Raw genomic sequence first — 26,275 nt, 5'->3', positions numbered from 1 at the left:
TGATGATATTTGCAGTATTTGCAAAGCTCTGATGATTTGATGATCTATTGGCTGCGGCGATAACAAATTCATTTCTTCATACGTACATTCATTAGAAAAGTCATGAAAAGATGAAAAAAAATGGATTTCTCATTTTTTCTGGTGCGGAAAGTGGAAAAAGTAAGCCGGGTGAGGTAATTTAGAATAGCTGAATGTTTTAATTTTGAGGACCTTTACCATTTTAACTTTAATCAGATGTTAAGTTGTTATATTCCAGTCGTTTTTCAAATAGCTTCATTCCAGTATTATTGTGTTTTTCGGCTTAACATATGCGCTTCGAGAGTTATTTATGAGTGAAGTAAAAGTTAAGTCAAAGGTAAAATATAACCTTTCTTTTGCTTGATCCAAGCAGAAATCTTAGCAATCGCAGTTAACCTTTTAGCGCTAAATAAAAGCGTAGTCACAGTTAGAGAAGTCTTCATTTACGTCTATAGGCAGGCCGGTCTGAAATCGCGCCAACCATGTAAACACTCGTCTATGACAGTAAAAAAGTGTTACAAATTGTTAAAAATACTTGCACGGTATTTTTCTATTAATCTACTCTGGGTGGCAGGGCACAGTAGCATTAAAGGTAACTGTAAGACAAAAGAGTTAGCTAGCTTCGGCTCTTCACTCCAAATTAGTCAAGACAATATCAATATGTTCATGCCCTTGGCAACAACTTTCAATTGAGAGACCAACCATTACTACAAATTTCAACTGGGAACAGTAAAACACCTGCGCTATTAGTAGATAAACTTAGCCCGAATAGAATTTGGGTCGCACTAAGAGTCTACTTAAACTAAATAGGATGGATTTAAGAATCGTAGTAGGTGATAGGACTGGGCAATGTGCAATGACTATTGCAGAAGCTGTCAGGATATACAAGGGGAAGAGACAGTCGAACACCGTCTATGCGGGTGCAAGGCTCTGTGTAGAAGACGGTTGAGATTGCTTGATTTCGCTTTTCTAGACAACAATACGGATGTTGAGAATCTCAAACAACTAACTAGTATAGCCAGCTTTTTAAAGGCCACACAATAGTTTTAGAGAGGACCAAGTAGAGTTAGGATAGGATAGTTCCGGTGGTATCACAAGGAGCCTCGAACTGGCTTAGGGGCGTCGAAGGACGTAACCTAACCTAACCTAAGTAAAAGTAAAAAAAATTCCAAAACAAATATATTTTCTAACATAGTAATAAAGCGGTTTTCAATAACAGGTGTTAGGTGTTAAACAGGAGAGATAATTAACGATTGTTAATGGCCGGAATTGGATGGTATTGATGTGGACTACGTTTATATTCAACAAGACGGCGCTTCGTGTCACAAAAGCAACGAAACCATTGATCTTTTACGGGAAAAGTTTCCGTACCGTGTTATCTCTCGAAGAGGTGATCACAATTGGCCATCGAGATCTTGTGATTTAACACCTTTAACACCTACATCGTTTATGACCCTCCTACCCTCAAGGGAAGAGTGAGAACGGGACGACGTGAGACAGGGCGAGTCCATCCATGTTTACACAGATGGCTCAAAGCTCGAGGGCAGGGTGGGCGGAGGTGTATATTCTGAACATCTGGGGATCTCCTTCAGTTTTCGGCTCCCCGACTACTGTAGTGTCTTTCAGGCTGAACTGATGGCAATAATAAAAGCCGCGACACTGATACAGTGTGATGCGATACCTGGAGATGATATCCACATTTTCACTGATAGCCAGGCGGCGATAAAATTCCTCACAAAACAGTAGACAATCTCCACGATAGCCATGAAATACCGCGCATCTCTTAACGAGATATCTGAGTCATTTCGCCTAATGACAACATGGTTTCCTGGTCATTGCGACATTGGGGGGAACTGCAGAGCCCATGAACTAGCGAAAATCGGTACCAAATTGACTGATGAGTACATAGACAGTGAAATAGGTATACCCTTGCAAACATGTAAGCTACTCATCCTTGAAGTAATTGTAAAGAAAGCAAACGAAAGATGGCGAAATGAAGCAACCTGCAAAATCGCCCGTCAACTTTGGCCAACTCTAAATGCTAAACGCACAGAATCTCTGCTAAGCCAAAATAAACACAGTCCTAGCACATTGATCTCAGTCATAACGGGGCACTGCCTAATAGGCAGACACGCCCAAAGGATGGGTGTGCAAACACATGACTTCTGTAGAAGTTGTCAAGATGAGGACGAGGAAGAGACAATCTCGCACCTACTATGCCACTGCCCTGCTCTATCCAGGCGGAGGTTTACTATTCTAGGGAAACAATTTTTTGATGAGTTGGAAGATCTCACTTCTACAGAAATCAGAGATATTTTAAAATTTTTGAAAAGCACACACTGATTTTAGGAGAGATAGGGACAAGTTCCCCACGCGGTATCACAAGTGTGTCCCACAGGACAACCGCTTCAACCTAACCTAACCTAACACCTTGTGACTTTTTTCTTCGAGGCCACGCGAGAGAGAAGGTCTACGCCAACAGCACAGGGTCGATTGAAGACCTCAAAGATGGAATTCATGATGCTATCGAGGACAATTCGGTTATGGCAAATGGTACGAAAAGGTTATTGTCCTGTAAGCGTGGTCGTGGTGGTCATTTGCCTGATGTTATTTTCCACTATTAACGGCATACCTTCCGCTTTATAATAGAATAAACATCCGATCATTTATATTAAAAATAGCTTTTTTCTTTGAATATCAAAATAATACCTCTTATTGGAAAATCCTTTATAATATAATGAAAAAATCAACTCGTATTTCTTTACAGAATTTCATTGAAAAAGTCCAATATATTATATTTATAAATATAACTGGCGCTTTCACAATTTTAGGGTGTTTGGCCGAGCTCCTTCGCCTATTTTTGGTGTGCGTCTTGATGTTGCTCCACAAAGGGAGAGACCACGAACGGCGGATCGTTTTTTCGAAGAACTTTTTAATGGCAGAAATTCATTTGGAGGTTTGCCATTGCCCACCGAGCGGTGATCGCTATTAGAAAAACGTTTTTTTTTATCATTTGGTGTTTCAAACTCATGTGCTTCCGACTGGTAGTCACGCACCAAACCATTCGGCTGACGGCAATGCCATGCCAATACAGCTAAAATGCAAGCAAATTGGTCAAGATTTCTTCCACTGACCAGAAAAATGCAATTTCGAGAAAAACGCATTTAAAGTTCGCGGTACAGTACGCATGGAACTGAAAAGTGCGGCGCCAAAATACAAAAATTCTTCCATCTAAATCCTTTGAGTAGGACATTTTTCTGATATTGTGGCAAGTAAAAAAAACAATTTTTTTTAAATTCTTCCGAAGGCATAAACTCTATAATGACGGTTGGTCTCTGCATTAACGCTCATAGCCAACCTCAAGACACTCGAAAACTCCACAAACAAAAAAAAAAGATTATTAAGAAATGACCAAGCATAATTTCTTGAGTCAAATTTTCGTATGCAATACGCAATTTTAAATAACTTTGCTACACTTATTACTATTTTTTGCCCCCTCTCTCTCTCTCTTTTTGCCTTCGCGATCGGCTCCCCTTCTCCTCATACGCCAGTTTCCTCTGTCCTCCTTCGTCAAATCATCTCTTATGTCCTTTGTATCGTATTTAACCAGCTCAATTGCGATCTTCCTCTAGTTCTTGTTACCTAATTTATTTTTATGGCGAGTTTGACGTTGTGGCCTTCGTCTCTACGCATTCGTATCCGTTCCATCTTAGCCTGTCTTCTCTTATCTTCTCTGAAATTGGTGCAATTTTCATAACTTCTCGTAACTCGAAGTTTTTCACTTTGTTCACGCGCGTTATTTCTGTTGTTCAACGAAGCATTTTCATTTCCGCCACTTGCATTTTCTGGCTGTCCTTAGCTTGTGTTGCACAACTTTCCCTTTTCGCTCAGAATCGTTCTTAGGTACTTGAAACTTGTTGTTACTGTTATTGGCTCTCCATAAATACAGGGGGCCTCTCGTTGGTCTGTTTCCTCTTCGCCAAACGGTAGGTGCAAGTGCAAGTATTCGGGTTTCTTCACATTTATGCGCATTCCGCTGTTTATCAGTATTTCATTCCGAGTGTTCAGTTTTCTAAACAGATAAGAGGGGTTCTACTACTATTTGCAGCTCATTTGACTTTTTCTTTCGTTTTTTTATCACTGAATTGTTCAACTTTATTTGAACTACTCTAAAATGTAAATTTTTGTTTATAGATTTTGACATTCTAGGGACTACAAGCAAAATCGAAAAGCATTTCTATTGTTGTTTTTGCTCTACTGCTACCGCCTTTTCAATGTGCTTTGTGCGTGCTTCATTATTTCTCACCTAAGAAGTGACAACATTGTCCTCTTCTATCTCCTCAGATGTTCTTAAAAAGCTTGAGCATAACATGTCCGATATTTTACTGGGAATAACTGGGATATCGGAGCAGAGGTGCTCATTCACTGGGAGCAAGAACTATGCTGCATAGTCAAAGTGAAAAAAATTTTCTTCTCCATTATAAGAACTCCCACTGAACCAAATCCTGCGTCTACTTGATGGTTGCAGCGTATTTTCGGCGAAACTGACAGCAATAAAAGAGGCCACAATTTGGCTCAAAGGCACTTCCGTGGCAGTACAATCTCTCACAACGACTTTCAAACTGACATTGAATCTCTACCTCCTCGCATACAATAGACAAGCTTGAATCAGTTGGTCGCGAAAGGTACCACGAGTTTTGTATAAATTCCTGGCCACAGAGGAGCGAACTACTCCAGATGAACTCCGCTCAAGATTGTCTTTTTAGCTAAGAGTGGGTGATAATTTCCGAACCTTTTTATGCATGCACTTGTATGCACATACATACATACATACATCCACATAAACGTATGCAATGTAGGTGCTGTCGCAAACATTAATTTCGAATAAGCACTGCATACTCGTATCATCAGTGCGCGTTTACCAATTCAATTATGAATTTAATCTAATATAACATTGGAAATATTGAATACAAAACAATTACTCCCAAATAAAATACATATAGCCATGTCAACTGCGTGCAGGTGTGTGCCAACGAAATTGAAATTGCCCACATTGGCGTTTGGCCATTTGGCCCACACAATGCGCCATACTTCTGCTGCACTAACACACGCATAGTGAAGTACCCGTAATATCCTAGCAGCGAAAAGTCGAACTACTCAGCAAACATTTTAAGTTCATGAACTGGTATTTGGGGAATATACCGCACTAGTACGTGAGGGACTAGAGTTCTACTAGTTGAAAAATGATGAATTATAGTTGTGTGCAAAACAAGTATTTTTTTATTATGTTTATTGCTTTTATTGTTGTTGCTTTAATTTAGTTTCAGAACAAATCAAATACAAATATTTGCTAAATGGAACAACAAATTCAAATTTATAAAAAAAAATCTTAAATAATTTAATTCATAATAAATAATTTTTGAAACGTTCATTTATCAATTTTTGTTGATTTTTTTAACTCAACCAAAATTTCTAATTTTGAGACAAATTGGACTAGTTTTGGTTTGGTCCATTATGAACTAGTTCATTGACTGGTACACGACTGACCTGAGGTGTTCTAGTTCATTAAGTCGTATAACATGTTTGCATGAGCTAAGGTAGGTAGGTAGGTGAAGTGGTGGAAGTACCAATCTGGCACTTCCGAAGTAACACCAAAGCGCCGTTTTGGTCCCGTTATGAGAGCTTCAACAGGCAAATATCTACAGCCCGCCTGAGGTGTTGATGTAATAGAAAAGGTTGATGAGATTTAAGTTGGCGCACTATTCCAGGCTCTCGAAGAAATGAGTAGTCAGTGAGCCAAACCCGGACACTTACAAAGAAAGTACTCCACAGTGTCTTTCTCTGAAAGATCCCCACAGCTTTTGCAATGTGGGTTAAATGGTAAACCTAGCTTTCCCGCGTGTATACCGGTCGTCCAATGACAAAGCTACGAGTTGCGAAATTGAATGACGTGGAGTCCCCAAGACTTTCTGAGTCCTCAGTCTATTGTAATGAGGCGAAACATTTTTCGAAATAGCACATGAAGAAATGAAGCCACATTTTTTCTGCGCTTTCTTGAGAAACAAGTTATGCAATTCCCTTTTAGCAACAGTCAGGGGTAAGACCGGGTACGAGGCCTCCGAGACGAATTCAGTCGACCCCTTCCTGGCAAGCTTATCAGCAATATCATTACCCTCTATGCTCTTATCTCCTAGAACTTAATATAGATCAGAGAAATATTACCTGCGCACCCAAGAGATTTGATCTCCTTACAGGAGTTGACCAGTTTGGATCTGCGCAATGGCGTAGTTGGAGCCTTTATCGCGGCTTGACTATCAAAAAGAATGTTAATATCCTCCTTGCTTCCCCATTCCTTAAGAATTTTGCAGACCTGCAGGATCCCAAAAACTTCTGACTGAAAAACAATGCAATTGTTCGACAATTTTAGGAAAATATGGTATATAAATTTGCTGATTTGGAGAAAACGCCTGTTCCGACTCCCGATTCCATCTTGGAGCCGTCAGTGCTGACAGAGGTACCAGCTTCGGAGCAGATTTTCTCCTCGTTACAGTTATGTCTACTTTAAAAGATTGGTCCGGCACAACCCTCAAGCTCCAGTTTTCTTATAGAAAGATTTGTACGAAGTTCGGAGATATACGGTGTGAACTGCCTTAAAATGCTCCATGTCCCTTGAGAGATTGTCCTCCTTTGACCTGATTGCTCTTCGAGCAGCGAAGGAAATAACGTAAAAGTGGATGGGAAGTAAGCGCAAAACGACATTCAGGACAGCACTGGGGCAAGTTCTACATGGGCTTACGAGTTCGTTGAGTGGTATAGCTGCTGATGTTGATGTAAGCAACTGACAGTTTGTTGCATATCGCCATGTTAAAGATGCCAGTTGCTAGCATTAAAAAAGTATAGAGGAGCAAATACTTGAGTTGCAGCGCAAACTGGTGGTAAGATGGTTCGGAACTAGTAGGTTTAACTGCGTGGTGACGATATATTCGCGTATGTACCTATTTATAAGTGCATGCAGTGCTAAAGGCAACATGCAACAACCCAATGCAGGCGCTGAATGGGTCACATGTAATGACTTAAATGATTTTTATTGATTTTCACTGATGCAGAGTTATGCCAACACACAAGCACAAATACGCATACATATATGGAAATCTGTGAGTGTGTGGCACACACGCATTGCTAGTATGCTGGTTATGCGACATTTTCTGTCGCATTGCGCTGCCATGCGCGACAGATGTTGCAACATCAACATGTCATCAATAACATATTTTTAGGTAATGAAAATTGAATTTTGCCAACATGTTAGCGCAGATAGATGTTTCGTTATAGTTGTTGTTGTTGTTGTTGTTGTTGTTAGTGTTGCCTCTGCTTCGTTGTTTTTTGGTTTTTTTTTTTTGCTTGTTTGTTGCAGATACTGACTATCTATTGCCAGATGCTTGTACTCATTTTTAATTGAACTCGCAATTTGATCAGTGGCGTCCACACGTTTTTCTGCCACACTGTACAATATTTCCATATGTCTGCACTTATTAAATCAAGATTTGCGAATTTTTTTTCAATACTTCATTGTGCTTAATTAACTTTTCGTATAGTAAACAAATTTTTTCTCACTCCCTTTCTACGAGTTTTGGCGCACCGCCATGTTTCTGCCAACTACCAGATGGACTAACGTTTTTGTGGCAAACACACTGACCCCATTTTCAGCCATTTCCAATTGCATTATGTGAAAAAATTCCACCAAAATATGGGCTCCCTCATTTATCTAGTTGACTGACTGACTAACCGGCCGACCCACCGACCGACCGAACCGCTCTGTGCCTCATTGAATTGCTGCATTGCGTTTGACCTGTGTATTTTTGGAAATTTTTGGCTCCTTACCAGCTAATCACATTAGTGCCACAATAAACTGAATTTGTTTTGAAAGCAAAGGATATGAAAAACCGATTTAAGAGGATTGCGTATAATGATTGGATATGGACTTTAACGTTTGAGATGTCGAAATGCAAAGTGAATTGCGCATTAAATTAGTGTAAGACGTTAATTGCTTTAGGCAAAATATAAGTAGGTTAAGTTTGGTTGCAGCGGTTGTCCATTGTAGAACACACTTAGGCTCATGGCTCATTGTGATGCCGCGTGGGGAACTAGCCCTTATCCCTCCTGAAATCAATGTGTACTTTTCAAGAATTTCGCAAGATCCTTAATTTCGACACAGCCGGGATCTTCTAATTCATTAAAGAAATGTCCGCCCAAAATGGCGAGTCTACATCTGGATAGAGCAGTACAGTGACACAGAAGGTGCGGGATCGTCTCCTCCTCGTCTAGACAACTTCTGCAGAAGTCATGTGTTTGCACACCCATTCTCTGGGCATGCCTACCGATTAGGCAGTGCCCCCTAATACCTGAAATCAGACTGTGCTTATCTCTTCTTAGTAGAAGTTCCATGCGTTTAGCATTGAGCGTCGGCCGCATCTGTCCGGCGATTTTGCAAGTGGCTTCATTACGCAATCTATCATTCGCTACTCTTTGAAACTTCTTTCGGATACGTAGTCTACATGTTTGCAGGGGTATATCTATATAACTGTCTATGTACTCATCAGTCAATTTGGTACCGATTTTCGCTAGTTCATGGGCTCTGCAGTTCCCGTCAATGTCGCAATGGCCAGGAACCCATGCGATCATTAAGCGAAATGACTCAGATATCTCGTTAAGAGATGCGCGGCATTTCATGGCTGCCTTGGAGGTTGTCGACTGATTGTCGACGATTTTATGAGGGATTTTATCACCGCCTGGCTATCAGTGAAAATGTGGATATCATTTCCAGGTATCGCATCACAGTGTAGCAGTGTCACGGCTTTCATTATTGCCATTAGTTCAGCCTGAAAGGCACTACAGTAGTCGAGGAGCCGAAAACTGAAGGAGATCCCCAGATGCTCGGAATATACATCTCCTCCCACCCTGCCATCGAGCTTTGAGCCATCTATGAGTACATGGATGGACTCGCCCTGTGTAAGTAGGGAGAAATAGAGACTGAGAGAGAGAGAGAGAGAGAGAGAGAGAGAGAGAGAGAGAAAGATATAGGAAAAATGTATGTGAGACGTGTTTATTTTTTTTATCGTAATGATTCCACGGAGAAGAGAATGTAGAAATTGTGACCAACATCAGACCGTTAACTGCTTCTCAGCGTTTTTGTAGGAATCAGCTGATTTGCTGAGAGAATATAAAGGAGGTTCAAATCAAAATATCAGGCATGCTGCGAACAATAATAATAATAATACTATAACAATCAAATTCCATCCCGGACCTAAAGATATTTTATCACAGTGGAACCACGTTTATGTCTGCTAACACAACAGGTACCTGCGTCCAGGTTCCTCTCCTGTGGGCGTATAGAGACTCTGCGCACTCGATAATATCCTGTTCTATCTCAGTGGTTTTGGCGTAAATAGTACATTGTAAATTTTGCGATAGTGTGACATTTACAATCTATTGTCTTGTCATCTTTATGCTACTATAGTGAGTGCTGGTCTCAAGCGTCTGTTCGATTCTTTGTTTCTCTAAAGCATTTCGCCACCGGTGGTATGCTACTGCTGTTGTCGCCGTTGATCTCTCCTTTCCCAATCAATTTGTTGCATTTTCGTCATGATTGAGACCGCAAACGCTCTTACAGCGTTCAATTTGGCACTGGACAAACACGTGTCCTGCACAAGTCCGATCTCTATAGGCAGGTGTTCTTAGAACCTCGCGAACAAGGGCCAATCTCCGCTAAAGCGAATGCAGTGGAAAGCCAGTGGATAAGACAAGGGTTTGTTTACAACAGAAGCCGGCAAAACCTGCGCTTGCTTGTGTTGGTGATGTACGAAAAAGCAACGCAGCCACGGCTCTTGCTACTTCGTTGTCATCTGAAAAACGATTGATTGGTAGAGTGATTGTATTCAACTAAACTCACTTAATGTATGGACACCAAGGGCTCATTGCAGACCTCTATTCTCTCTATGTTCCACCTCTTGCACTTAAAGAATTTATGCTCCGCATCATCATACTCAGTATCTCCATATATGCAGTTTGGTAGGCTCACTTTTCCCATTCGCCGCAAATACTTACGAAAGGACCCATGTCCGGACAAAAACTGTGTGAGTTAATAGTTAACCTCACCGCGTTTTTTTGCTACCCACTTTTTTTAGATCGGGTATTAATCTCGCTGTCCATCTACCGTACCATTCAGAGTTCCATCCACGTGCCTGCCACAGTGTGAGCGTTTGAACTCTAATATCGGAGAAGCGTAGTACTGGGATTCCTGAGATGTTTGCCTTCCATCTCCGCTTGCGCTCTTGTGCTACAATATCTATGGGGATGGTTCCGCTGATAACTAAAACCGCTGCTTCAGAACTGCTCTGTATGACGAAGCCACTTTGAGAGCGCAGTTGCGTTGCACAGATTGCAGAGTTTTTCGCCGGCATTGCACCCTTAGTGAATATGCCCATATTTAGCATCCGTATTATAGAATCGAGTTCGTCGTGTCCATTAAAAGTTGTCGCTTATTCTGCGTTGGACTTCCAAGGTTTGCCATGAACTTACTTAACATGCCGCTTACTTTGAAAGCTCTTGTGGCAGTATGATTTATGTGCGCCCAGTAAGTAAGCCATGTATCTAATAGCACTTCTAGGTATTTGACCACTCTTTTTGTCGATAAAGTGGCATCGAGTAGTTGTATATCTACTGAACTCGGATCATCACCTGATTTAACTTCCTTTTGGCTTCGTCAGTGCAGCGATTATTACAGCTGCAATGTCATCTGCGTATCCCACTAAAGGCACATCTTGCGGCATATCTATTCGAAGGATTTCATCGTAGCTTATATTCCACAGTTCCGGTCAGAGTATTGATCCTTGGACCGCACCTGCTGTTATTTGTTTAGTCTTACATCCTTCTCGCGTTTCGTATAAGAGCACGCGATTGTTAAGATAGCTACGAATAATCTTCAGTAGATTATTTGGGATCTTGAACTTTACCTTTAGGGCTTCAATACTAATATCGAAGAAGCGTGGTACTGGGATTCCTGAGTGATGGAACTATTTTTTTTTAATTTGATGAATCAATTCGGTTTTTAAATAACTTTTTTACTAAATAAAAAATAATTATTTTGAGTGATGGAATTATTTATTTTAACCTTTGACTTTACGCGCTCCATTGCATATCTGTTTGTATACTGCAGCTGGCTAGTTCACAAAGGTCAAATATGATTAAAGTAAAACTGCCATTTGCACAAATCATAAAACTTTCGATAGGATGATTAATTTTGCGCCACCCTGTATAACAATGCATGCAATATGCCGATAAAAATATGTTTTGAAATGTTATTATCACTTATAGAAAACAGACTTTGAACTTTGCTGTAAATGAGTTAGGCGAATACCTACAACAACTTTTTATTACCTCCGACCTTTTTGCTACCTGACCGCTCCCAACACCAGCTTGCAACTAAGCAAATCAAAGAAACAGGTGAAAAATTGAATGACAGAATTGTGTAGTTGCCTTGCATACCTAGAAATAAATATTAAACATTATTTTCTATATTTTGCTATTTTCCCTTTGCTTTCACTTTTACATATCAAACTCTTAGTTCCAACAAACAAAAAAAAAGTTCATATCTAAACAATTTGAACATATTTTGAATATTCCAACAACCCCCGAAAATGAAGCACTAATTTTATTCATTTTTATTATTCCTAGCTTTTGCCTACAATTTATGCATTTCTTAGTAAATTTTTAATATATTTTATAAAAACTGAAAAATTATATAAACTTTTTTAGTAAATATGCAAATGAAATAATGTGAAAAGAAAACAAGAGGGGTCTAATCTTCAGTGCTACGAAAAATAAATGTAACAAAAATCAAAGGCAAAACAGAAAGAAAGTAAAAGTACTTGGACTTTATTTAAGGAAATACTCTTTACAATTTTTTTTTTTTTTTTTCAAAATATTAAAGCAGAGCTTTCGGTGTTTCAAATAAAAATAAGTGTTTCCAAAATTTTTTTACTTGTTTTGTTTTTTTGAAACAATTAAAATGCTACTATTTTTTTCAACACACACTGGTTTTTGGCGTGTTATTTGTAATGAATTGTTTATTTTTATTTTGAAAATAAAAAACAGCAGTAATGTTAATTGTCTAATATTTTCTTTAAATTAATTTAGTAACTATATAAATGTCATCTAAATGTGGAACGCTTTTACATAAATTGTTGTTTATTTATGTAAATGGTAAATGTCAACTATAACTTATTTGTTGTTAATTTTTTTTGTTTCAACTAAAAAATGCGCAAAACGAAACTCTAAAAATCTAAAGCCGCATAAGAGCAACTCTTTGCAAAAGATGGAACTTTTTCGATTTCTCTCTATATATATATGTGTGTGTGATTCGTATGTTTCTTAAATTATATAACTATATGCATATACATATTTTTTTTTTTATTAAAGTATTCTTGTATATGCGTAAATATGTATACATACATACATAACATTTGCGTATGTGTCTGTTTTTTTTTTTTCTTAAATTTCATTTAATTGTTTTTCTTCTTCATTTTCTTTTATCGATGTCTTTCTTCAACGTTGTTGGTGTGTAACTTTTAAATATTAAATATATTCGTACATACATTTAAATTGTTGTTGTAAATGTTATTTGGCATCTAAAGTACTAAGCAAAACCGAAAATATTATAAAGCAAAAATTGGCAAAACTTGCAAAAGAAATTTCAGTTTGTATCGTAAAGTGTAGTACGCAACCAAAAAACAAAAACAAAATTTATAAAAAAAATTAAACAAAAAGCAACAAAAAACAAAAACAAATATTTAACTAAAATAAGTAATAAATTTGTTTTTAAATATTCACTTTCAACCAACAATAATGTGCTTTTGTGGGTAAAACGATGTTACTCAAACTGAAAACTACAAAAATATTGCGTTAGGTTAGGTTTGGTTGCAGCGGTTGTCCATTGTAGAACACACTCAGGCTCATGGCGCATTGTGATGCCGCGTGGGGAACTAGCCCCTATCCCTCCTGAAACCAATGTGTACTTTTCAAGAATTTCGTAAGATTCTTAATTTCAACACAGCCGAGATCTTCTAATTCATTAAAGAAATGTCCGTCCAAAATGGCGAGTCTACATCTGGATAGAGCAGGGCAATGACACAGAAGGTGCGGGATCGTTTCTTGCTCTTTCTCGACTAGACAACTTCTGTAGAAGTCATGTCTTTGCACATCCATCATCCATCCGCCGGGCGTGCCTACCGATTAGGCAGTGCTCCGTAATAACTGAAATCAGTGACTGTGCTTATCTCTTCTTAGTAGAAGTTCAATGCGTTTAGCATTGAGCGTCGGCCACATCTGTCGGAAGTGGCTTCATTACGCCATCTTTCGTTTGCTTTCTTTGTAATTACTTCAAGGATGAGTAGCTTACATGTTTGCAAGGGTATACCTATTTCACTGTCTATGTACTCATCAGTCAATTTGGTACCGATTTTCGCTAGTTCATGGGCTCTGCATGTCCCCTCAATGTCGCAATGGCCAGAAAAACAAACTATCATTAGGCGAAATAACACAAATACCACGTTAAGAGATGCGCGGCATTTCATGGCTACCTTGGAGGTTGGCGACTGTTTTGTGAGGGATTTTATCGCCGCCTGGCTATCAGTGAAAATGTAGATATCATCTCCAGGTATCGCATCACACTGTAGCAGTGACTTTTATTATTGCCATTAGTTCAGCCTGAAAAGCACTACAGTAGTCGTGGAGAGGAAAATTGAAGGAGATTCCCAGATGCTCGTGATATACACCTCCACCCAGATTGCGTTAATAGCTCAGAAAGTATTCCGTCAAGTATGCCATACCACTTGATCTTCTTCTTCTGATCCGCCTTAAGTGCCACACTAAATGCGCATAATGATTTTGGGCGGTTTCCAAAATGCATGCAGGTCGTGGCAGGTTCCTCAGCAAACTTACACTTAAACTCATTTTTCTCCATCCAACAGTCTTGGCGAATAGTCTTCAAATTCACGTTTCTTTGTAGGAAAATGTTTGGCTGGTGCTTAGTACACGAGCACGTCTCTTTTAGAATACTAATTTTGCTCTATATAGATGATTTTTTAGCACCCCTAATCGATGAGATCAATGGTATGCCCAACATTTCTGTGCCGGCTTTGAAGAAGGTAGAAGGTTTATCTCTCTTTTCGAGACAGAAATCCACTCGGTCATTCAATGATTAATGCTTCAGCTGTAGAACGACGATCGTAAATGTTTCAGCTTTTTCAGTGCCAGATTTCAGTTTAACAACCGTTATATCATTCACAGTGCTGTCACATGTATCTGGAAAGCAGAAGAACGCGATTTGGGGCTCGAAAGAAAAAAACCTATAAAAAAAAACGCACATCTGTTTCAACAAAATCGTTACTTGTGAGCGCGTTAAGGCTATTATCTTATGACTCGTTATACTCGCAAGGCCCTGAAATTGGTTCAGATCTTACGTGCATTCATCAGAACCTGCGTGCATTTGTTATTAGACCAGCATTTTTCAGTACTTTCAGCTTCAGTACTATTTGCTTACAAAATATCGCAGCCCTTTAGTTGTGGATCTCAAGAAATTAATGCGTTTTTGTTTCAAAGATCGCCTAAGATACTGTAAATAATTACAGAAATATCGCACAAATGAATTGAAACAATAATTAAATTATAAAGTAAGAAAATCATTTTACGATCCTTCAATAAAAAATTTGCTAAAAACGCAAAAAAGTGTTAAAACTATTGATGAAATTAAAAGAAATGTTTGTGGAGAGCTGTGTGGCTGTTTGCCCAAGCTCCTACTCCTATTTGTGGTGTCCATCTTGATGTTGTTCCACAAATGGAGGAACCTACAGTTAAAGCTGATGATTTTTATGAGGCACTTTTTCATGGCAAAAATAAACTGGGAGATTTTGCATGCCTAGGGGCGACCGCTATTAGAAAAAATGTTTCTATTATTTGGTGTTTCATGCCCGGGGTTTTGAAACTTAGTCATATTTTACTGCTCACTTCCAAATGGTAGTCACACATCCATTCTTCTAGGACGATCGAGCTTATTATGCCTTCGCAATTATTGAACCATGAAATAGCACACATTTATGGAAAGAACTCATTATAATAGCAGTTGAACTTTTTGATCTTTTTTGTATCTAAGTCCACTTAAATGTTTCAGATTTCGTAGGTCCAGAAGTCTTATTCTCCCCAATCCAAATTTGGCTATCCGCCTGGGTCCGTAGATGTTTGTGACTAGTTAGATATCCCATGCACAATCTTATAGCAGCGCTTCCTAACAGTTTACGTAATTTATCTGAAGGCGGGCTAATCACCTATATATATTTATAATTGGCGCGTACCCCCTTCTTGGGTGTTTGGCCAAGCTCCTCCTCCTATTTGTGGCGTGCGTCTTGATGTTGTTCCACAAATGGAGGGACCTACAGTTTCAAGCCGACTCCAAACGGCAGATATTTTTATGAGGAGCTTTTTCATGGCAGAATACACCCGGAGGTTTGCCATTGTCTGCCGAGGGGCGACCGCTATTAGGGAAATGTTTTTCTTAATTTTGGTGTTTCACCGAGATTCGAACCTACGTTCTCACTGTGAACTCCGAATGGTAGTCTCGCACCAATCCATTCGGCTACGGCGGCCGCCACCGGCTAATCACCTACCCCGTCAGCAATCAAATAGATTAACGAAACCAACGCAAGACACGTCTTGTCGAGGCACTATGCTCTCGAGAGGAGTGAACAAGAAAAAAAAATCTGAAGCATCAAATCAAATCGCTTCGCTTGCCTGAGGCTCAATACCGCACTCTGAGACTTCCTACGTTTTTGATGCTCACTCTCACTCACTTACTCGATGAAGACCGGCTGTGATCAATTATTAGAAGACTATTTTCGTAAAGAGTAGATAAAAAATCGCATCAATGCCGCAACAAAGCTTCATAAAACTAGTTTAGGTAGCGCAGCTCTTAACTTCTATATTAAGTTACTACGATACTTTCCCCCCCAAAGGCCGAACTTGGAAAGCAACTTATGTTTCCCCTACAAAATCGCCAAAGATTCTAAAAGGTGGTTAAGTTTCAAGAGCCGGTGTTGATTTTGAATAAAATACAATTTTTTTAGGAAATTATTATCATTTCTCCTTATTATGATAATATTGATATGGCTCAATTACGTATGAAATAAAATATCGGCCAAATGACCGCCGCGACCTCGGCGGCACACCTCCAACCGATGGTCCAAATTTTCGACGACGCTGAGGCATAATTGAGGTTCTTTGCCGTTAATGTGCCGAATTATCTCATCCTTTAGCTCTTGAATTGTTGCTGACTTATCGACGTACACCTTTTTTTTCATATAAGCCCAAAGAAAGAAGTCCACGGTGTCGTTGACGTTTAGGTGTGGTTCACATTCAACATCGGCCCTTGAAATTTAACCACCCTTTATAAAGGATCAAGCAGCTGGCTAACTCACAAATATTACCTCTTCCCCGCCCAATTTTAAGCAAATGGGGGCGCAAAGTATGCGAACTGGTAGTAGTGCATTTTAAAGGTCATCTATTAAAGGAATGATTATAGCTAATTTTCTGTTTTTGAGACGCGCCTGCAGTGGATGTTCTGCTGAATCTTCATAAATTTAAATAAAAATACAGTTGATTTCCCTGCAGTTGCTTCAATGGGAATTTAAAGCTGATAACATCTTCTAAAGCTAATAACATCTTCTAAGTCAAGATAGGACCAAGTGTGATTTTTATGTAAAAAAAATGCTAAATTTACCGAAATGGTATCAACAAAGCATGGAAAGACAAAGTTTGTCTTATCGCAGATGCTACAGAAGCTTTAAGTAGAATAAGAAATGATAAATTGCTACTCAGCTTCATGGCACCGTGCGTCTCATAATCGGCGACTACGCAAACAATAATAGTAGTGAGACCTCTAATTTTTCAGACCTGCGCCATAGGGGTCTTTACAATTTGCAGACACATTTTTTAAATAGCCTAAGCTTATGCCTAAATATTCTGAGCTGAGACTGCCAAGCAATGCGAAGACGAGGTTAAGTTTGGTTGAGTGGCTGTCAACCGCCACATTTAGGCCTAAATAGCCCCATTATGATACCACTGGAGCTTCTCCTTTACATCCTTAAGTCTTCTCTGAACCAGCCTGGGGATTTAATGAGTTTTGTTGAATTCGGTAACGATATTTGAGAGACCTCTTCAATGCTGTTAAGAAAGACGAAACCAAGCGAGGAAAGCCTTTTTCTGTATAGAAAACTGTATGTGCACAGGAGGTGTTCCACAGTTTCCTCTTCTTCAATATCTTCACAGAATCGACAAAAGTCATTTGGGTTCCCCCCGTTTATTTGCGTGCCTTCCAATTAAATAATGCCTTATTAGTACCCCTATCGTATTTCTCATGTCATAATTCCTAAGAATCAGTAGCGATTTTGTGCGGTCGTGGTTACATTCTGACCAAGTTTGCCCACTTACTTGCCTCCAACGGGCTTTAGCAACATTGGTAGAGTTCCTGTCTGTTGATAGTTTGCACATAGCTAAGGGAATCGGTATAAGTGCATTGTCTCAGTGAATGTTTACTGTTGTACCCCTACTTAAAAGCTCATCCGCTTTGTCATTACCTTCTATATTTTCATGGCCCGGTACCCAGATCGAGTATATTTTAAAATATTGCGATACTTCGCATAATAATTTGTGGCATTCAACTACCGTTTTTGTCGAGTATTTTACTGACTCTTTAAACTTTCAGAGCTGTCTGACTATCCCAGTAGGCATATGCTTCCCGCGTAGTTAGGGATCTCTTATTTAGGAACAATAAACCCTCTCTTATGGCGGTAACTTCTGCCTGAACGACACTACAGTGATTAGACAAGCGAAAAGATGATGCCCAACCATTCAGAGTAAACTCATTCACCTACTTGTTCATCAAGCTTAGATCTGTCAGTAAATATACTGATTCCATTTGCATCATGTAGCGGAACACTGAAGGCAGAATGTATTTGGGCACAGCTTTGAATTTGTTCATTAAATATCCCTGGAATAATTTCTATAGAACCAGTCGAGATGTGGACGTAAGGAAGCCACTAAAAGTTGTTCCGCTATCGAGCATAATTTAGGTGAATGCGTCAAGCGCTCGGCAGATATGCCTTTAACACGTTGACTGCCGCGCCGGCACCCATTGCCCGGCGCATTGTACTGCCGCGCCAGGCAATGGGTGCCGGCGCATTGTTTTTGGTGTAATATTGCGTCAATTATATTTTCTGTCGTTTGATTTTAAAATTGAAAACATATAACAGGATATATATATATAATGTATGACAATTCAAATATAAATATGTGATGCACACTTGCGGCGCTGTGTGATAACCAGCAAATTTCGCTCGGCAGTCAACGTGTTAAAGAACTTGAGGGATCTCAGTTACAGGAAAGTTAGAAAGCTGAAGAAATAAATTTTGAATACAAACCGATTTTAAGAGATAGGTGTAATTGTCGACTCCACTACAGTCCTTGTATAAATATACCTACTTATGTGTGATTACTATCAGCTACTTGCGAAAACTTGGCAACATTTTAAGATCCCAAAACGTTTTATTTGAAAACTTTGCGCTTTATATAGAGTGCATATTCGGTGGTTGCCACTCGCCATAAGATTGCAGAGGGAGCCACGTAGATCTGGCGGCCCATGGTGATCAGAATATATACTGCTAATATCACTTTTCTAGGCGAGCTGCTGCTTCAATTTGTGTAGAGACATATAGCCAACCCTATTATGCCAGCTCCGAATATATATATATATATATATAAAGGGCTATTTTTTAAGAGCTACAGGAAACTTTTTCAAAAAACACACGGAAAATTCAGAAAAGTTCATAAAATTTTTATTCAAATCGATAGTACAGTCCATATAATTTAATGTTTGAAGATTATTTCATGCAAATGTTTGCGGTCAACATCTGCGCTTCAAATGGTCCATCCGCTTAGTCCAATTTTGGCATACTCTTTCCAATGTTTCGGCCGGTATCTCACATATAAATGCTTTAATGTTGTCTTCCAATGCGTTAATTGGAGCAGGCTTGTCTGAATAGACATAAGCTTTAACATAGCCTCACAAAAAATAATCTAAAGGCGTTATATCGCTCGCTCCGGGTGGCCAATTGACAGGTCCCGAACGTGAAATAAAATGTTCACCGAACTCGCCTCTCAACAAGTCCATTGTTACGCGTGCTGTGTGGCATGTGGCACCGTCTTGCTGAAACCACATGTCATGCAAGTCAAGCTCTTGCATTTTGGGCGAAAAAAAGTTGGATATCATTTCACGGTATTCACAGTTACGTTACGATTCGCAGCATCTTTGAAGAAGTACGGTCGAATGAACCGCAACAGCATCCAGCCCATAAACCGCACCAAACTGTGACCTTTTCTGGATGCATTGGTACCTTTTGCAATTCTTCTGGCTGATCTTCACTCCAAAATCGACAATTCTGCTTATTTACGTACCCATTGATCCAAAAATGAGCTTCGTCGCTAAAGACAATTTTTCCATAAAAAAGTGGATCTTGAACTTTCTTAACAGAACACGCATTTTTATAACAAAATTCAATGATTTGCAAGCGTTGCTCGTTTGTAAGACGATTCATGGTTAAATTATAGACCAAACTGAAGATGTTTGACAATGAAACAAAACACGAAACGTGCGTCAGCTGCTTAAACCAACTGTTTAAAAAGATAATAGCTAAAAAATCTCCCGTTATATATAATTTTGGGTATTTGGCCGAGCTCCTCCTCCTATTCGTGGTGTGCGCCTTGATGTTATTCCACAAATGGAGGGACTTACAGTTTCAAGCCGACTCCGAACGGCAGATCTATTTTTTTATGAGGAGCTTTTTCATGGCAGAATACCAGAATACACTCGGAGGTTTGCCATTGCCTGACGAGGGACGACCGCTATTAGAAAAAAACGTTTTCTTCATTTTGGTGTTTCACCGAGATTGGAACCTACGTTCTCTCTGAATTCCGAATGGTAGTTACGCACCAATCCATTTGGCCACGGCTCCGAATATTAGCTGATGTTTTATGAGAAGCTTTTTCTTGACTAAAATGCACTCAGAGGTTTAGCTTTGTCTGCCTAGGTGCGGCGGCTAATTACAAAATTTTGCTTTCGTTTTATATTTCTTGCCCATAACGGACTTCTTATCCGAACACCCCCGACTGGTAGTCATGCACAACTCGCTCGATAACGCTGGCCGTCGGTCTACCGATTTAAACAGCCGTGAGCGGCCGCAAGCACTACGACTATGTTGGTGTAGGAATCTTTGGCAAACCGAATGAGCATCGACTGGTTAAACCCACAAAAGCACAATCATGGCATATGTACACTTTTATGTATATGAATATTTTTTTTTTACATTCCAACAACAACTAAAAATTATGACTACTCCAAAATTAACTAATTGATACTCTGGAATCATTTTCCGAAACTGAATCAGACAACACAAGAATTAGAGAAAATCAAAAAGAATTGGGGAATGCAAAAGTTAGAATTCAAGCATTCAGCCTTGCGAAATACATATTTACTACATATTTAATAATATAATTAATAATAAAATAATATAATTTAATATTATTGTCAAGAAGTTGATCTACGTTTTTTGGAAATGGCTGTGCTATTACATCTTTATTTAACTCCTATTTATTTGAATTTGAATTATTAAGCAAAAAAAAAAAATATTTTAAAATATGTTTACTCAAAACAAAAAAAAAATAAAAAAAAATTCAAAGTTCGCTTGAGCAACGAAAAAATATAAAAGCTTAACAATCAGTTTATTTAAAACAAGAATCATAAGAAAAAGAGTGCGCCAGTGTGCCAGCTTAAAAGTAAAGAAAACAAAGGAAAAACAGAAAGCAAAAAATACGAAGCATTCCGAAGCAAGTGAAACATTGCTCGAGATGCAATTAGCAACTATAGAATAGTAATGAAATATTAGTAAAGTAAAGTGGAAAAACTTCTTGAAAATATTAATGAAAACGAAACCAAAATTTTGGACAATCAAAAACTTTATTTTATTTGAAACTTAAACTGAGAAAAGCACAAAGCAAAAACACGCAACTCAAATTCATAGCAAACAAAAGCAATTTGCTAACAAAAAATTTAGGAACTATTCGGCCCAGTTAAAACGCCAAAAAGAAAACAGCATACAATACCAAAATCAAAAAACGAAAAAAAAACAAAAAGAAAAAAAAAACACACACACACTTAAAAAGCAGGCAGGTAAAAGGACAAAAGTCGCAAATATTTATCAAAATTATACAATACAAAATTTTGCACAAAATTTTATTTGATTAAAGCATTGAAAAATTCAAATTATGTTTATAGGTTTATTCCAAATTGAAATTTATCAACACTATTGGCTTTAAAATTTATCACGTTCCGACAACAACACCAACATTTGAACAATAAGGACAGCGGATTTACTTGTGATTGTGTTCTCGTTATTACTGGAACCGTCCCTTATTAGCTTAGCTACGCAAAATTATTTGAAAGACCGCAACCAAATAACACATTTGAGTTTCTTTTTTTTTTGTTTTTGTTTGTTTTGTATGTTACGACTTTACGCTCTACACACAAAACGCTCTTTTTCACGTTCTTGAAACCGAATTCGACAAAACAAAACGAAAAAAGAAAAGTAAAAATAAAATAAAAAAAAGGAAAACGTTCTAAAAATTATAAATTATTTTTTCCATTATTGTTGTTGTAATTTAGAATTAATTAAATTAAAAATGTACGCACACTCCACTCAGAAAGTCGGTTAAAAGAGAAACAAAAAAAAAACAGAAAATGCAGTTTGAGTTTAAAAAGTAATAAAACATAAAACGCATCGCTGAACAACGTTTGAAACGGTCGAATCGGTTAAACTTTTATTACGAGTTAAAATTTAACGTTTAAGCTTCAAATGCGCCACTACCGCCATTTTTTTTCTTTTGACTCAACTATTTTAAATAAAAATTAAAATAATTCTAATTATAATGGTTATGAAATAAATAAATAATGAAAATGTGACTTTTCGAACAACGCCCAAACAAAAATCGAAATTCAACTTCTTGCAAAAAAACAAAAAAACTTTATATGTACAAAAACAAAAAGTATTAAATCAAATCCAAGAAATCTCTATACATGAAAAAAAATCAAAAATTAATTAAATAGAGAGTTTTATTTTTCACTCTATGATTAAAATATTAGCGAATGTTTGAGACGATCACACACATTCCAATCGAGGACTTGTGGAAAGATAGATAAAGAGAGAGAGAGAGAGAAAGAGAGATAGCGTAAGAGTGAGAGAAAGCGAAAGCGAAAGCGAGAGATTAAAGTTGAAAGAAAGCGCAAATAAAGGCTTGCAGAATGGTCAAGCGCTCTCACGCCAACGCTGAAAAGCCCCTCTTGTTTTTTGGCAACATTTGTTTACAAAATTAAACAAAAAATATTTAAAAACGCAGCTAACGGAAAGTATTAGTAGATTTGCAAAAAATATATATTTTAAAGTATTTTAGAACATCATAAAGCATAATTTTTAAATTTGATTTTTCTTTTTTTTTTTCCTTTTTTTTTTTTTGTAATTTAAAGCGATCCAACTAGTTAATCAAAAAGTATTGCTGAAAATTTTCCATCTTCTCCTTTCCTCGTTGAGTTCTCATTCTCATTTGATTCAGTTTCATTTAAGTTTTAAATCTCGATTTTGATTTCCCATTTTGAATTTGGAACGTGTGGGAATTACTGTTGTTTTCATATTTGCAAGAAACAGTCCTTTTTTATCACATATATTTTTATACTTCCGTTCTTTTTTTCACTGTACACAAACAAGTGAAATTTCGTTTTTATACTTTTTCTATTTCGCTTTAATTGAAACAAAAAATAAAAAACATTTTACGCAAAGAAAATGAGAAAAATATGAAGAGCAAGTAATGTCGCTTAAGCGAAATCTTTTCATTGACAAAGAAAACGAAGAAAGGCAATTAAAAACTTTATATATATATTTTTTTCTTTTTTTTTTGTAATTTCCATAAAACTATAGTACGAGAGTTTAAAATTGAAACCGAACATAGCGAAAGCGCTAGCGAAAACGAAAACGAAACGTAAACAAAAGAAAAGCAAAGCAAAGCAAAACTAAAAGTAAAAGTAAAGTAAAAGAAAAACAAAACGCCAAAGCGTAGTACGAAAGAAGTTGATGTTGGATTTTTGTTTGGTGTTGTTCCAGGAAACGTCCGATTCGCCCCACGTTGCCGCTGCCGGCGGCGGCGCGAGCAGCGGTGGTGGCGGCGGTAGTTGTGGCACTGTTTCGTGTTCCACCTCTGCCGCCGCCGCGGCCGCAGCCATTGCTGCCTCGGCGGCCTCCACCTCCCATCATCTCGACCAACCGCAAACACCGCCGCCCCTTTATACCTGCATGTACTGCGGCCACACATTCCAGCACCAAAGCAAGCTAACGCGACACATACTCTCGCACTCGCTAAAAACGCTGGAGTATCGCGAAGCGGCACAACATCCGCTGTTGCATTCGCACTTGCTGTCGCACGACCTCAATATGGCGCAACTTCCACAATTCACCACGTACCAAATGAATGCTTTGGCGGCCAGCGGCGCTGAAACTCAGGAACAAGCGGCTGCGGCGGTGGTAGCCGCTGCCATGGAACTGGACTTTGCTGCCGCTTTGGCTGCTACTTGCGGTAGTGTGGGTGCGCGTGGGGCACTCGATCTCGATGGCAGTGGTGGTGGTGGCCGAGTTGGGCATGGTGTTGCTGGTGGTGGAGGCGGCGGCTCGACATCTGGCAATGGCGGCATTGGTGGCTCACCAGTGGGTAGTGGCAGTTTGGTGCTGAGCGGCGCTGGTTCGTCGTCCTCTTCGACGTCTGCGGCGGCGGCGGCGGCAGCGGCAGCAGCAGCTGCTGCGGCCTCCTCGGCGGGCTCGTTGCTTGGCGCATCATCGAGTGGCGCCGATCCAAATAGTGTTGTGCTGTGCAAGTTTTGTGGCAAAAGTTTTCCCGACGTGACATCATTGATTACGCATCTGCCAGTGCATACGGGTGAGCGGCCATTCAAATGTGAGTTCTGTGGCAAGGCTTTCAAGCTGCGCCACCATATGAAAGATCATTGTCGCGTACATACGGGTAAGTAACTATAAATATGCCAATTTAGTCAGTTTTATATTATTTTCAGTGCACAATTGAAGGAGAAACTAGAGAGAGAGAGTAACCGGAGAGAGAGATTAAACAGAGATATAGGGCAGAAGATGTCGTTGATAGATGGGAAAATATTTCACGACTGACTATTTGTTTAACGCTTTTCTTCGCTCCTTTTCATTTCTTTTCCTATGCAGGAACTAAAAAACACCTTCCAAATGAGGCGCTCTTCATCTTACCCAATCTAATCTAAAATATTCTTGTATCCTAACTCTCTTTTTCGCTCCCTCTTTTTCATTTAATAGTACCTCAATGAACAGATTAAATAATATACATGACAAGCGCTTTTTCTTCGGGTCCAATCACCGAGCCTAACTTAACCTATTCATGACACGAACTTAGAAATTGAGAATCTAGAAATAGTTTGAGGTTCTAGTAACGCATATCAAATATATAATACTTTGTTTTATGGAAAGCAAAGTTAGGCTCCAGTGAGCATTATTTTCTGAAAGTGCCCCTTCCTGCTATTATTTGAAGGCTGAAGATGTAGTATCAGATCTTGTGCTCAAGTTGTACAAAAAGGGTTTCCGCACTGTTATGACAGATTTGCATTGCGACAGCATTTTTCTTTAGAGTATTGTGAAACCACAGCCTTTGGATGCTTTAGAGTTAGAATACTATGAAGCCAGTACCATCATTCTCTAATTGTCATACGGCCTCAAGTATCAAAGAGATGTCTTACCTTTTATACAGAGCCTTAGCCGGCCGTAGCCACTCAGCTCATCCTGAAACAACAAAAAGTGAGATGAAACTACGAGCTTTATAGCATAGTTAGTTCTCTATCAGAAGCGCCGTAAAGAAAAACCGAAAAACTCTTCACCAAGAATAATACATTTTCCATTTAGAAGCTCACAGTTAAAAAGGAGAGCAGCCAACAGTCTTTGCATTCATTCCGGTCAAACTCGACTGTTCTAAGTCCTGCGTACATTGGCGCAATTGAGCTCAGTATTTCTTACCGGGTTTAACATCTACAAATTAGGCATACATCGCACTAATTTCTTCACACTCCTGCTTCAACCAACTTATTAAAAACACCTTTCCCTCTGATCCAACCTCGTCAGAGCAGCGCTTTCCTTGCGCTCACCATTAAATGAGCTCTATTTCAGCACTTGACAGTTTTATCGACCTGCTTCTTCTTCTTGACTGGCATAATAACCGCTTAAACGATTTAGACAGATCTTTTCCTTAAGATTTTTTGGCCGGCCCAAAAACCCAGCACACAACCAGAGAAACTGGACTGTTTCGCCTTCTCAAATAAGCTCACTCCCAAACGGGTATTTGAAAACTATGCAGAGAGTACTCCGAAAGTTGTGAGCTTTCCTAACCGTCAGCAGGAGAGTCATTCTGGTTACTCTCAAGTAAATCGGGATTAAAGACTTTCCTCCCTGGTGTGGGACTATCTATCATCCATCAACCGACCTTAACAGGATTTAAAAATGCGCTTAAAATAACATGAAAAAAACCGCACTTACCAGTCCGCTGTTCTGGAGCTCAGTAATCTTAAAAGCAGTTCTGTGTCATGAAAGCTCCTGTTATTATAAAATAAAATAAATAAATAATTGGCGCGTACACTTCTTTGAGATGTTTGGCAGAACTACTCCTCCCGTTTGTGGTGTGCGTGTTGATGTTGTTCCACACATGGAGGGACCTACAGTTTTAAGCCGACTCCGAACAGCAAATCGTTTTTATGAGAAGCTTTTTCATGGCAGAAATACACTGGGAGGTTTGCCATTGCCTGTCGAGAAACGACTGCTATTAGAAAAAACTTGTTCTTCGTTTTGGTGTCTCATGCACGGAGCTTTGAGTCTACGTTCTCCGAATGGTGGTCACGCATAAACCCGTTCAGCTACAGGTATTTCTTTACATTTCCTCGCGAGCCACCACAATCTTTCCACTTTGGTCTGATCAGATCATAACAACTCATTTCTTTCTTTGTCCTACCTATGAATGTCGATAGGGGACATTG

At 38.9% G+C, this 26,275-nt stretch overlaps 1 protein-coding gene across 1 annotated transcript in view; it reads left to right on the top strand.

Moving 5' to 3' along the window:
* The window catches only part of LOC128857932 (longitudinals lacking protein, isoforms A/B/D/L-like), a 188,880-nt gene that overhangs the window by 136,856 nt on the left and 25,749 nt on the right, over positions 1-26,275 (top strand). Inside the window, exon 5 of the mRNA XM_054093788.1 lies at positions 23,328-24,237. Within this exon, the coding sequence (XP_053949763.1) occupies positions 23,328-24,237 (910 nt within the window). The remainder of the gene's footprint in view (positions 1-23,327; positions 24,238-26,275) is intronic.

This window comes from Anastrepha ludens, chromosome 3 (assembly GCF_028408465.1).
Source record: "Anastrepha ludens isolate Willacy chromosome 3, idAnaLude1.1, whole genome shotgun sequence".
NCBI lineage: Eukaryota > Metazoa > Arthropoda > Insecta > Diptera > Tephritidae > Anastrepha > Anastrepha ludens.
This window is presented reverse-complemented; position numbering and strand designations above follow the sequence as displayed.